The following is a 12,858-nucleotide window of genomic DNA, read 5'->3' as shown; positions in this document are numbered from 1 at the left end:
GGCTTTGCCATCGGCATCGTGGGGGACGCTGGTGTGCGGGGCACTGCCCAGCAGCCCCGACTATTCGTGGGCATGATCCTGATTCTCATCTTCGCCGAGGTGCTCGGCCTCTACGGTCTTATCGTCGCCCTCATCCTCTCCACAAAGTAGACCCTCTCCGAGCCCACCAGCCACAGAATATTATGTAAAGACCACCCCTCCTCATTCCAGAACGAACAGCCTGACACATACGCACCGGGCCGCCGCCCCTAGTAGTTGGTCTTGTACATGCGCAGTGTCCTAGTGCCCATCGTCTGTTTTCCTGGCCTTGCCCCCGCCCGCCCCATGCCGTGGACATCTGGGCCCACTCATTGCCCCTCCAGGCCCCCGGCGCCCCACCCCCTAGAGTGCTCTGTGTATGCGGATGATTTAGAGTTGTCATTTCTCTTTACTGGATGTTTATTTATAAAGATCTGGCCTGTTTCCGCGTCTGCGGAGCGGCCCTGGTCTCCCAGCTATCTATAACCTTAGCTAGAGTGTCGCCTTGTGGGTTCCTGTTGCTGAGACTTCCTGGATGGAGCCGCCCTCACCGCCGGGCTGTGGCCCTGCGCGGAGCTGTGTCCAATAAAGTTTTTGGATGTGACGGGCCTGTGTCTGCTCAGCTTGTTGGGCGCGTGGGCGGGGTTAGGCGGGCCAGCGCCCGGCGCCGTTGGTCACGTGGGCCGGCCCAATCACGTGGGCGTGGCGGTCACGTGGCGCGCGCTTCAGTCAGCTGAGGGTCACGTGGGCGCGGCCGCGCTCTGAACCGGGGTTAGTCACCGGGCGCGGGATTTCGCCGCTGCGGGGCGCCGCTCGCTCCGACAGGGCTCACGATGCGCGGCGGGCAGGGCGCGGCGGAGGCCCGGGTGCTCCAGTTCACTAACTGCCGGATTCTGCGCGGAGGGAAGCTGCTCAGGTGGGCGCGGGCCGGGGTCTGTAGGGCCGGGGACCGGGTGGGGTGAAGGGTGCGGGTCCAGGGACCGGGCAGGGTGCGGGGACGGGGACCGGGCGGGGTGCAGGGGCCGGGACCGAGGTCAGGCCCGCGATGCGAGCACCCTCCCGCTCCGTCCGCAGGGAGGATCTGTGGGTGCGCGGAGGCCGCATCCTGGACCCGGAGAAGCTGTTCTTTGAGGAGCGGCGCGTGGCCGACGAGCGGCGGGACTGCGGGGGCCGCATCTTGGCGCCCGGCTTCATCGACGTGCAGATTAACGGTGCGGCTCCGGGCCGGCAGGGGGACCCAGGGGAGGAGGTCTGAGCTCCATGCGACACCTCCTTTTCTGTGGCCGCAGGTGGATTTGGTGTTGACTTCTCCCAAGCCACGGAGGACGTAGGTTCGGGGGTTTCTCTGGTGGCCCGGAGGATCCTGTCGCACGGCGTCACCTCCTTCTGCCCCACCCTGGTCACTTCCCCACCGGAGGTTTATCACAAGGTGAGGTGAGGCTCCTTGGCTGAGGCGAAGGGGGCTCCGGGAGCAGTCAGCACCCTCATTTTCAAACTCACGCCCCATCCCCAGCACGTGCTCCATGGTCCGGAGTCTGGCCCCCCCTTGCTGACCCAGCTTGGGCCAGGGTCCCGCCCCTGTGCTGCTTTATCAGTTGTCGCTTTGTCTGGCCTCCGTAGACCCTCTGTCCTCCGCAGCTGTCTCCACACCGCTGGCCCAGCACCCTCTGAGCCATAGGCCGGCCCCACCGTCTGCACTGCTCTCTGGCTGCCTCCAGGCTTCAGAAACCACCCCCTTAACCAAGGTCGCGGAGGACTGTGATTGGCACAGCGATAGTCCCTGGTCAGGCTCTTCCTCCCTAACCTGTCTGATGTGTGACTCGGTGGAACACGCCTTCCAGAAGACACTTCCCCGTACTGCTTGCCCCACGCTTCCACTTTCCTTGCCGTCCGGAAAAAATTTGGTTGTTCTTGGTCTTTCTTTATTTTAATTTTTACTTAGGTTCTCCAGGGTTAACTCTTTGCTGTGTGTTACTATTCAAGGCTGTACCTATGCTGTTCTATACTGAACTATTTGAGAGTAGGTTGTATCCAACATGCCTGTTATTTTTTTGTTTGTTTAGTTTTTGTTATTTTTAAGAGACAGGGTCTTTCTCTGTGGCCCAGGCTGGAATAAAGCGGCGTGATCATAGCCCATTGCAGCCTCAACCTCCTCTGCTCAAGAGATGCTCTTGCTTCAGTCTCTTGAGTAGGTAGGACTACAGGTGTATGCCACCATGCCCAGCCAATTTTAACGTTTTTTGTAGAGATAGAGTCTCACTGTGTTGCCCAAGCTGGTTCTGAACTCCTGGGCTCAAGAGATCCGCCTGTCTTAGTCCCCCAGAGTAGCTGGCACTAAGGGCTTGTGCCACCACACCCGACTAATTTAAAAAGTTTTTTGGGCTGGGCGTGGTGGCTCACGCCTGTAATCCCAGTACTTTAGGAGGTCGAGTTGGGCGGATCACAAGGTCAGGAGATTGAGAACATCCTGGCTAACACGGTGAAACCCCGTCTGGAAAAAAAAAAAAAGTTTTTTGTAGAGACAGGGATCTCATTATATTAACCAGGCTGGTCTCAAACTCCTAGACTCAGGAGATCTCCTGCCTTGGCCTCCCACAGTGCTGGATTATAGGCGAGAGCCACTGTTCCTGGCCCATCATGCCTGTTTATTTCTTAGTACTTAACTGTTTTTTTGTTTGTTTGTTTTTTGTTTTTGTTTTAGAGACAGAGTCTCGCTCTGTCGACCAGGCTGGAGTGCAGTGGCGCGATCTCGGCTCCCTGCAATCTCTGCCTCCCAGGTTCAAGCGATTCTCCTGCCTCAGCCTCCCAAGTAGTGGGGACTACAGGCACACACCACCATGCCTGGCTAATTTTTGTATTTTTAGTAGAGATGGGGTTTCACCATGCTGGCCAGGCTGGTCTTGAAATCCTGACCTCATGATCTGCCCATTTCAGCCTCCCAAAGTACTAGGCTTACAGATGTGAGCCACCGCACCCAGCCAGTACTTAACTATATTTCTTAAGATAATGAATATTTTCTTACGTAGCCATAAGAGTTAGTGAGTTGAGGAAATGAACACTGTTAACAGTACTTGAATTGAGCCGTCTGTGTTCGAGTTCTGTCCAGAGCCCCAGTCATTTTTCCCCTCCAGCATAGGATTCATTGCAGGATGACCGCTTGGGTTATGCCTGAGGGGTCCCTTTCTTGGTGTGTGGGCAGAGCCAGAGCTGGGAACAGTGGGGTTGGTGTGTGGGTTCTGGGCGCAGGCTTTCTGGATTTGGCGTTGGCCTCCTGATGTCATGTATCAGCTGGAAGACTCAGGACAGCCTACTGCCTTTCTGAGCCTCCATTTCCTCAAACCTGAAGTGCGGATGATGGCAGCATGCACGTCATGGGTGCTCAGCATTGTGCGTGAGATGCTGAGTGTTAACCACTCAGTATCAACCATGGATGTTTTTTTGGAAATTTCCCACAGCCCTCCCCACACAGAGTCAAATGTCAAAAACCTGCTGCCAACTGGCACCTGGTTCTCCCAGCTGTTCTCTGGAGCTCTGGGGCCTGCTAGAGCGACCTGTCCAAGATTCAGGATTCAGCACATCACCTCTGCCCTACCCCCACCTGCAGCATTCCTTTCCTACCTGTCCAGCCTCTTCTCTGTCCTCAGGCACATTCCCCACTCCCGTCCCCAAACTCTTGGCCTAGAAGACCTTGGCTTGCTCCCCAGGCCTCCTCTGCTAAGCCTTGCCTGCCTGTCCCCACGGTGCCCCCGACTGCCCGCGCATCTCTGGCCAGCACAGGCGTAGGAGGAACTATGGCTCTTCTTCTTTAGGAAGAGTCTCTGACAAGTAGGACTTAGTTTTCTTTCCCAGCACCCACTGCAGTGCAGGTGTCTTTTTGTTTTTGTTTTTTCTTTTGAGACGGAGTCTCACTTTGTCGCCCAGGCTGGAGTGCAGTGACACGATCTTGGCTCACTGCAACCTCCGCCCTCCGAGTTCAAGCGGTTCTCCTGCCTCAGTCTCCCGAGTAGCTGGGATTACAGGCATCTGCAACTGCGCCTGGCTAATTTTTTGTATTTTTAGTAGAGACGGGGTTTCACCATCTTGGCCAGGTTGGTCTTAAACTCCTGACCTTGTGATCCACCCGCCTCGGTCTCCCAAAGCGTGTCTTACCCTTGGCGCACACACAGGATGAAGGCAGAGAGCCAACTACTGAGAGTGGGAATTGGGAGGCCTCCTTCCTGACTCGTCTTAGAAACAGGAGGCCCCTTCACTTGTGTCTGCCCTCCGCCATGCATGCCACCTCCTCCAGGAGCCATTCACCCTGGGTGGAATTGGATGGTCACCTTGCCAGAAGTTTCCTCAGTCTTTTGTTGTCCTGCTCTCGTTCACTGAGACCGCCTTCTCTTCTGGGGGGTTTCCGCCTGCCCTTTGCTACGGTACCTGGAGACAGGTCAGATCACTTTGTTCTCTGCTTCAAGTCTGTTACCTGCTGAGCCAAGGTGAGGCACCTCCAGGGGGCAGCCAGGCCCCTGCCTCTGGCCCTGCACGCTCTCTACACTTTGACCTTTCCAGCTGCTTATCTGCCTGGAGTGTGCCTCACTCCACTCCCCGCGGTTGATCTTTGACTCTGCTCTCTCTACGTAGCACTCTCTTGCTCCCTTCTAAAACTCCATCCTAGAAAAACTCAGCCATTGCCTTTTGTTGTTGTTTTTTTCCTGTTTTAATCTTTAGTGAGCCTGTGTATCCACAGGGATTGTGAGGAAAAGCAGTGGCCCTTTGCCCCAGCCAGCTTCCACCCTAGGGACAATCACTTTCAACACAGTGGACTCTTGGAATTTGTCCCCATAGCTCTAAAAACTGTGCTGGCTGCTCCTCAGTCTTTCAGCTCAGGGCAGAATCCACTGCCTTCCACCAGGAGAGCTGAACATCAGCGTGGTCGTGGCTCCGTGAGTCCTCTCAGCCCCTTTCTTGCCCGTCATCCTTCCCAGTAGTTCCCGATAATTGTGATGAGAATAGCCGCGTAGGTCAGTCATCAGGGTGGTATGAAGGGATGTGTGGCGCAGTGATATCTTCTTAGCTGCCATCTCTGCTTGCTTTGCCGTGAGTGATCTTTGCTTCGTTTCTTAGCTCTGACTCAATTCCAGGCTTCCTGCTGATTTTTTCACTCCCCTCTCTGGCCATTTATTTATTTTTCAAGATGGAGTCTCCCTGTGTCACCGAGGCTGGAGTGCAGTGGCACAATCTCTGCTCGCTGCAACCTCCGCCTCCTGAGTTTAAGTGATTCTCCTGCCTCAGCCTCTCGAATAGCTGGGATTACAAGCGCCTGCCACCACGCCCGACTAATTTTTTGTATTTTTAGTAGAGATGAGGTTTCACCCTATTAGCCAGGATGGCCTCGATCTCCTGACCTCGTGATCTGCCCACCTCGGCCTTCCAAAGTGCTGGGATTATAGGCGTGAGCTACCGCGCCCGGCCAGTTTTTGTATTTTTAGTAGAAACGGGGTTTCTCCATGTTGGCAAGGCTGGTCTCAAACTCCTGACCTCAGGTGATCCGTTCACCTTGGTCTCCCAAAGTGCTGGGATTACAGGTGTGAGCCACCGCGCCCGGCCCAGTGTTCCTCTTTCTACCATTCTATTCTTGCTTCAGGAACAGAGGACCTCTTACTGGCTGGAGAGTGTCCGTGATGGCCCTTTTCCCTGTCCATCTCTCCTCGTGGCCTCTGCTTCCCCGCCTGGCCCTGTCCTCTTGGGTTCAGGCTCCTTTTCGAGGCTTGCCCAGGGCCTGCTGAACTTGCTGGTGTGCTTTCTTTCAGAACAGGTGTCAGCAGGCCGGCTGGGGGCACCCAGTCTGTGGGAGGGGCTTTGTGGACAGGTGTCTGCAGGCCGGCTGGGGGCACCCAGTCTGTGGGAGGGGCTTTGTGGACAGGTGTCTGCAGGCCGGCTGGGGGCACCCAGTCTGTGGGAGGGGCTTTCTGGACAGGTGTCAGCAGGCCGGCTGGGGGCACCCAGTCTGTGGGAGGGGCTTTGTGGACAGGTGTCTGCAGGCCGGCTGGGGGCACCCAGTCTGTGGGAGGGGCTTTGTGGACAGCTGTCTGCAGGCCGGCTGGGGGCACCCAGCCTGCAGGAGGGGCTTTGTGGAGGCACTTGTAGGTTGGGGTCCCTGGGTCCTTTCTCTTGAACTGGCTGGGTTCCCTGAGAAGAGTCTTGCAGAGCTCAGAGGGGCTGGGCCTGGCTGGCACCCTGCCAAGCGCCTGGAGAACACACATTTCCCGAGTTCCCGCTCTGCCCACACCGACCCTTGCCCATCTGCTCTACTTCCCCGGGGGCCAGGCCACCACACTCAGGGCAGGTACTTTTCTGTTGGTCCCCACATCATCCCACTTCTCAAGGCACCATCCTGAGCCTGTGGAGGTCACTTCCCCCACTGCGTGCATCCCCCAGACCTGCCCAGTGTCCTCTTGCCAAGCCCCCAAAGTCTGGCTGTCTTCCTCCCATCCTCTGCACCGCCCCCCTCACCCTTGGGTTTAAGGCTCTTAAAAGTCTTACTGCTGGCCAGGTGCAGTGGCTCATGCCTATAATCCCAGCACTTTGGGAGTCCAAGGTGGGTGTTTGGTCAGGAGTTTGAGACTGGCCTGCCAACATGGTAAAACCCCGTCTCTACTAAAAATATAAAATTAGCCAAGCATGGTGGCACACACCTGTCATCCCAGTTACTCAGGAGGCTGAGGCAGGAGAATCGCTTGAACTCGGGAGGCAGAGGTTGCAGTGAGCCGAGATCATGCCATTGTACTCCAGCCTGGGTGACCAGAGCAAAATTCCGTTCCAAAAAAAAAAAAAAGTCTTACTGTTGTGTAGGGTGGGGAGTTCGGGGGAGGGTACAGTCCAGCCACCATCTTCACCTGAAGCTCTTCTCTCTGGGAAGCCCCCCGGGCCCGTGCCTGTGTTGGAGAGAGGGAGTGTGTGCTGGACTGCCTGCCCGCCTGTCAGCCTCTGAGATGTATGGTGTGAGCCTGTGTCCCGTTTTTCCCTGACACTCTTGGTCTTCCTGATGGTGTCCAGCTCTGGCCACGGTGTTGGCCACACAGAGTGCTGAGCCCTGGCCATGCCCACACTGAGCTCTGCCCCAGGGTCCCTGCTGCTCCTGCCTCCTAGCCGTGCTCCCTGGGCTGCCGTGCCCGGGGCCACCCTCAGCGCCCACAAGCCTGCCCACATGACCCAGGGACCGCTGGCATCCCACACGCCTGTCATTTCTTCCTGCTCCTGCCATGGGTTCTTCAGTTCTGCCGGCTGTGCTTTCCCTGACCCCTGTGAGGGGACAGGTGGCCGGGGCTGGGCTGGGTGCTGGGCTCTGAACTCTGACCCAAGATCTCTGGCCTTGGCTAGGCTGTGGCCTCTGGGAATGGGCCGTGGGGGACAGGGCTTTAACAGCTGGTTCCCCCCAGGTTGTTCCTCAGATCCCTGTGAAGAGTGGTGGTCCCCATGGGGCAGGGGTCCTCGGTGAGTGGCTGACCCCCTCCCTGCCCCCACCCTGGGAGGCTCCTGTGGGACCTGTTGGCAGCCCCAACCCCTCCAGATGCCCAGCTGGTGGGGAGGGCAGGTGAAAAGGGCTGGGTGGGATAGGGACCTGCTGGAGCCACTTGCTCCCTCCTCCCAGGGCTGCACCTGGAGGGCCCCTTCATCAGCCGGGAGAAGCGGGGCGCGCACCCCGAGGCCCACCTCCGCTCCTTCGAGGCCAATGCCTTCCAGGACTTGTTGGCCACCTACGGGCCCCTGGACAATGTCCGCATCGTGACGCTGGCCCCGGAGCTGGGCCATAGCCACGAGGTGATCCGCGAGCTGACGACCCGTGGCATCTGCGTGTCCCTAGGTGAGGGGCTGGCTAGGGCGGGGCTGCCTGGGGGACCTGGGCCAGGTGCAAAGTCTGAATCCAGGTCCCGCAGGGCACTCAGTGGCTGACCTGCGGGCGGCAGAGGATGCTGTGTGGAGCGGAGCCACCTTCATCACCCACCTCTTCAACGCCATGCTGCCTGTGAGTGCTGTGGGGCCCTGGGGCGGGGCTGGGGTTCCAGCAGCCCCTGCTGTCGCTCAGCCATCCCTTCCCCCGACCCTGCCCAGTTCCACCACCGCGACCCAGGCATCGTGGGGCTCCTGACCAGTGACCGGCTGCCCGCGGGCCGCTGCATCTTCTACGGGATGATTGCGGATGGCACGCACACCAACCCCGCCGCCCTGCGGATCGCCCACCGTGCCCACCCCCAGGGTAAGCTCCGTCAGGTGGGTGGGGCAGGCAGGATGACTGGGCCAGCAGGTTCTGAGCCTCTTCTCCCCCAGGGCTGGTGCTGGTCACTGATGCCATCCCTGCCTTGGGCCTGGGCAACGGCCGGCACACGCTGGGACAGCAGGAAGTGGAAGTGGACGGTCTGACGGCCTATGTAGCAGGTGAGCGCCCTGACCCACTGGGTCCCAGGTCCCAGCCTGCATGCCAGGTGGCCCACGACCCCCCAGAGCCTGCCCTCTCTGCTCTCAAGGAACCAAGACGCTGAGCGGCAGCATAGCCCCAATGGACGTCTGTGTCCGGCACTTCCTGCAGGCCACAGGTCAGTGAGCAGCACAGGTGCGGGTTTAGGTGGTCTGTGACTGGCGGGTCTCCAAGGGCTGGACTGGGTGCCCGGAGTGTAGCCCAGGCCCTGCCCACAGGAGCTCCTGGGCAGTGGGTACTTGGTGACTCGGGCCCAGGGTGACAGGCAGACCAGCAGGATCCTTCTTAGCCTGCTGCAGAGTTCCTGAGACAGAGTGCTGGGGTGGTGGAGGGCTGTTGACAAAGCCACGTGGGCTTGGGGACCGTCACCCAGGTGTGTCCCCCAAGCAGGCTGCAGCGTGGAGTCGGCCCTGGAGGCTGCATCCCTGCACCCCGCCCAGTTGCTGGGGCTGGAGAAGAGTAAGGGGACCCTGGACTTTGGTGCTGACGCAGGTGAGGGCGCATCGCAGGGTTACCGGGCAGCCTGGCCTTGCCTGTAGACTCTGTTGTCCTGAGGTGGCCTGGACAGAGTCAGGAAGGGTGGGTCCTCCCTAGCTCCCTCCTCTCAGGTGGGCTGCTGGCTGCCAGCCTCAGTTGTAGCCCCATGTTGCCATCAGGCCAAGCTTTCTAGTGTTGCAGACAAGGCCAGGCAAGGGGTTGCAGGGAGCATTGTCCAGAATCTCTATCCATCTGTGATGGGTCACGGTGTCCTGCACTGGTCGTATCCCTGGGCCTTGGTTTTCCCACCAGTGTCGAGTTGTGGGGGAGTAGGTGGGCAGCCCCACTCCTGCCCCCTACTCACTGCCCGGCTCTGTCCCAGACTTCGTGGTGCTCGATGACTCCCTTCACGTCCAGGCCACCTACATCTCGGGTGAGCTTGTGTGGCAGGCGGAGGCAGCCAGGCAGTGACAAGGACTTCGGCTGAGAGGACGCCCAGCCGCAGCTGGATGCCATCAGGGCTGAGTGGTCGGGGAGCTGGTCTCCAGGAGCTCTGCTGGAATGACGCCCAGGGCCTTTGCGGCCGCCCTGGAGGCGGTGGCTGGGATAAACGTGCACCCAGCAGGACTCACCTTGGCTCCGGGTTTTGCTTGTGCTTGCACGTGGCACCGTCCCTGGTTGCTCTCTTGGGGAAGGCATTCGTGGCCTGGGGTGGGATGGCTGGGGTGTAGTTCAGCCTGGGCCTTGGGCCCCAGTAGGGGTCAGGGCCTGCCTGCATCAGGTAGACCTGAGACCTGCAGATCCCAGGAAAATGTCACTGTGGGAGGGAGGGGCAGGCAGTCAGTGGCTGGCACCGTGGGGGTGAAGTCACCGTGGGCTAGGGGCGGAGAGCGGGCAGGAAGGGGCCAAGGCACAACGAGTGCAAACAGTCAGGGGTTTGCTGTCTGCACCTGAGTTGGGTGTGCAGCGTGGAGCCCACAGCCTAGTTCTGGGCCAGGGCAGAGTGCCACGTGCTCCACTCTGACCTCCAGGAGGGAGGCTGGGCCCAGGACCCCGCCCTCTTTTCCGCTGCCGGCCCAGCCCTGAGTGCCACGGATGACCAGCTTTCCATTTCCCCTTCTCAACAACCCTGTCTCCTCACCCATCCCCAGGCCTGGTGCTTGCCAGCTGTGGTGACCCTGCGTGGGAGGCACCAATGTGCCCTGCTCACCCCATTAGTGTCATCCTACCATCTTCTGTGTCTTGGCCTTGGCACACACCCATGTTGCCAACAGGCCGTGAGGCTCCCTGAACAGCTTTGAGGCGGGGGGGCTTCTGGAGCCCTCCTGGCTCTGAGGATAGCCACAGTGGGGTCAGACATCAGGGATTGGTGCAGCCCTAGGTCAGGGGTGGTTGTCTTGACTTTCTCTCCATTTGGGTTCTGGGGTGGGTGGCCCCCTTCCCCCTTGCTTACGGGTGCTGTCCTGGGTACAGGAGGTATGTGCCTGGCTCTGCCACTGTTCTCTTCCCTCTGCTGCAAAGCCCAGTTAAGGAAATGTGTCCAGGTCCAAAGCGATAGGATGGTCTGGGCCTCGCCTGTTGGAGAAGGGACCAGCCAGGGAAGAACCACCTGCCACGCAGGGCCTTGCCTGAGGGAGGGCCTGGCGCAAGGCACAAGGGGTTCATCTCAGCCCACAGGCCCAAGGGGCAGCCCAGGAAAGCAGGCGACGGTTGTGGATCCTGACCTGAGAGGTGGGGTGCAGGGATACCCACCTCTGCCCTGACAGCCACGCACCCCTCACGAAGTGGCTGCCCAGCGCCTGCCTGTGTTGGACCCGGGAGAGGAGCTGTCTGCCGGGGCTCACAGGCAGGGAGAGGCAGGTGAGGTTCTCAGCCAATGCCTTACAGGCTGAACAGCGCCTGTGCCCAGCTTGCTGGCTGTCAGTGCTTGATGTGCCCGTCCTCAACTAAAACCCAGAGCTGGCCTATTGGTCATCCCCACCTCAGACAGGGCACCCAGTCCCAGAGCTGGTGAGCCCTGGGCCAGCCTTTGGGCCTGGCCTGCCCCATTCACTGACCAGCGCCCACCTCCCTGGGTGGATGGTCGGGGAGGGACTGGCTGAGATGGTTGGTCCATAGGGCTAGCCCTGGGTGGTGGGAGAGGGGCCTGGGGTCACGGTGAGTGACCTGGGCTGGGGAGCTGCTGCAGGAGGATTTTATTTGAGGTGTGGTGGAAGCACTCTTGGTGGGTTTTGGTTTCCTTTTTAAAAATTGTGGTAAAATACATAACAAAAGTAACTGTCTTACGTGAGCCGTTCTTTTGACATGAAGCGAATTCACTGCCTTGTGTGACCTTGGCCACCATCATTCTCCACTACTCACTCCCGCTGGACTTCCAGCCCTGCCCCACCATTCCGCTCCCTCTACAGCTATGGGTTTTACAAAGGAGGATGCAGGGCAACCTGACTGCAGGGTGAGGGGTAGGCCTGCCCGCGGTGTGGGCGTTTGCTGAAAGGGGACGCCCAGGTATCTGCTTGAGTCACGGGTTGGGAGGTTGGGCACGTGGGGAGGGATGGAGTTGGAGGTGAATCCTCTCAGCCACCTGGTGGGGGTGGCCCATTTTGTCCCGTGTGTGAAGGGTAGATGAGATCCGACACCTGCGATCTCGCAGACAGTGCCCCGCCAGGAGTCACCTGTGGGTGCACGCTGCTGGGATGCTGCGCCAAGCCCACGGGTTCAAGACCCAGATCTCAGCCAGGTTCCTTTCGCCGTCCGAGCCTCTGCACCTCGTGGGCTCCGAGCACACCCAGGCCAGAGACAGCGTTTAGGGCGTGGGCACGGGAGACGGTCACCAGCCGGGACGATCTCGACCGATCCGGCCCCGCCCCGCAGCCCAGGCTCTGAGACCAAGCTGACGCGCCACTCTGGTAGCGATGCGCTACGCGGGGCCACGCTACTGTGGGAGGGGCTTCTGGGGGCGGACCTCTGTCGGGCCAATTAGGATCGCCGCAGGAAAGTCACGCGCCGCCGCTGAGCAATAGGGGCGCGCGTCGCCCTCTCCAGTTAACCCGCGCGGCCCCGGACACAGAGCTTGAGGCTGCGCGGTCCCCCGCGGGCGCGAGGAGCTGGGGGACCAATGCCGCCTCTCCACGCCCCTCACGCCCTTCACACCCCTGTGGGTCCCCTCTCTTCCCACCGCGTCACCCACACTCCTGCGCTCCCCACCACGCCCTCCACACCTCTGCGGGCCCCGCCTTGCGCCAACCCTCCTCGCCACAACCCCCACAACCTTGAACACCCCGCTACGCTCCCCGCCGCGCCCTCACACCCCTGCGGACCCCGTTTCCCCACGACGCTCCCCGCTACCTCTGCGGAGCGCCGCGTCGCCCCAATGCTCCCGGCCAAGCCACTGCACCACTGCGGACTCCTCCGCGCCCCAGCGCTCCCCACCGCGCCCCCCACAACCCTGTAGACCCCTCCTCGTCCCAACTCTCTGCGCTGCTCCCCTTATACCCCTGCGGACCTAGTCTGGTTTCGTCCCAGTCCTCCCCGTCGCGTCTCCCACGTCCCTGCGGACCTCACCGCGCCTCACCTCTCCCTTCTGTTACCTATCACGCACAGGTGGATTCCACTACGACCCAGCTTGACTATCGTCCCGCACCTCCGCACCTCGCCTCTTGCCGCGCCCTCACTGTCGGGAAGTGAAGGGGAGGAGTGGCCTGGGCACTCTAGAAGCACCCCGGCTCGGGGCTTCCCTAGCTCGGAGTTGGTTTTGAGCTCAGGCCAGGGACCCAGGGTGGGCACAGCAGGGGATATTGGCACCAGAAGCGTAGAGGAAGGGCACTTCCTCAGCCCAGCTTTTCCGCCCCTGGAGTCTTGGACAGCTCCGGAGCGTCCGGGTACTCCCTTCCAGCCTGGCCCTGTGC

The 12,858-nt window shown here is 60.2% G+C and overlaps 1 protein-coding gene and 1 pseudogene across 1 annotated transcript; one reads left to right on the top strand and one right to left on the bottom strand.

Annotated features, from left to right (window-relative positions):
- The first annotated feature begins 750 nt into the window (after nucleotides 1–750).
- LOC117083800 (N-acetylglucosamine-6-phosphate deacetylase) lies at nucleotides 751–11,235 on the top strand. The gene is made up of 11 exons (XM_033211839.1): nucleotides 751–934; nucleotides 1,093–1,229; nucleotides 1,308–1,447; nucleotides 7,440–7,494; nucleotides 7,652–7,864; nucleotides 7,938–8,026; nucleotides 8,113–8,257; nucleotides 8,329–8,436; nucleotides 8,526–8,594; nucleotides 8,867–8,968; nucleotides 9,336–11,235. The coding sequence occupies exons 1-11, from the start codon at nucleotides 852–854 to the stop codon at nucleotides 9,422–9,424; spliced, it is 1,230 nt and encodes a 409-aa protein (XP_033067730.1). The 5' UTR covers nucleotides 751–851; the 3' UTR covers nucleotides 9,425–11,235.
- Nucleotides 10,136–11,345, bottom strand: LOC117083789 (annotated as a pseudogene).
- Nucleotides 11,346–12,858: the final 1,513 nt, after the last annotated feature.

The sequence above is a fragment of the Trachypithecus francoisi genome, unplaced genomic scaffold, assembly GCF_009764315.1.
Source record: "Trachypithecus francoisi isolate TF-2019V2 unplaced genomic scaffold, Tfra_2.0 Contig00390, whole genome shotgun sequence".
Lineage (NCBI taxonomy): Eukaryota > Metazoa > Chordata > Mammalia > Primates > Cercopithecidae > Trachypithecus > Trachypithecus francoisi.
Note: the sequence above shows the minus strand (reverse complement) of the source record. Positions and strands in the feature narration are given on the sequence as shown.

Coding starts and splice junctions, on each gene's coding strand:
- LOC117083800 (XM_033211839.1), top strand. CDS start 852: ATGCGCGGCGGGCAGGGCGCGGCGGAGGCCCGGGTGCTCCAGTTCACT. Junction 935..1,092: donor CGCGGAGGGAAGCTGCTCAG/GTGGGCGCGGGC, acceptor CTCCGTCCGCAG/GGAGGATCTGTGGGTGCGCG. Junction 8,595..8,866: donor GCACTTCCTGCAGGCCACAG/GTCAGTGAGCAG, acceptor TCCCCCAAGCAG/GCTGCAGCGTGGAGTCGGCC.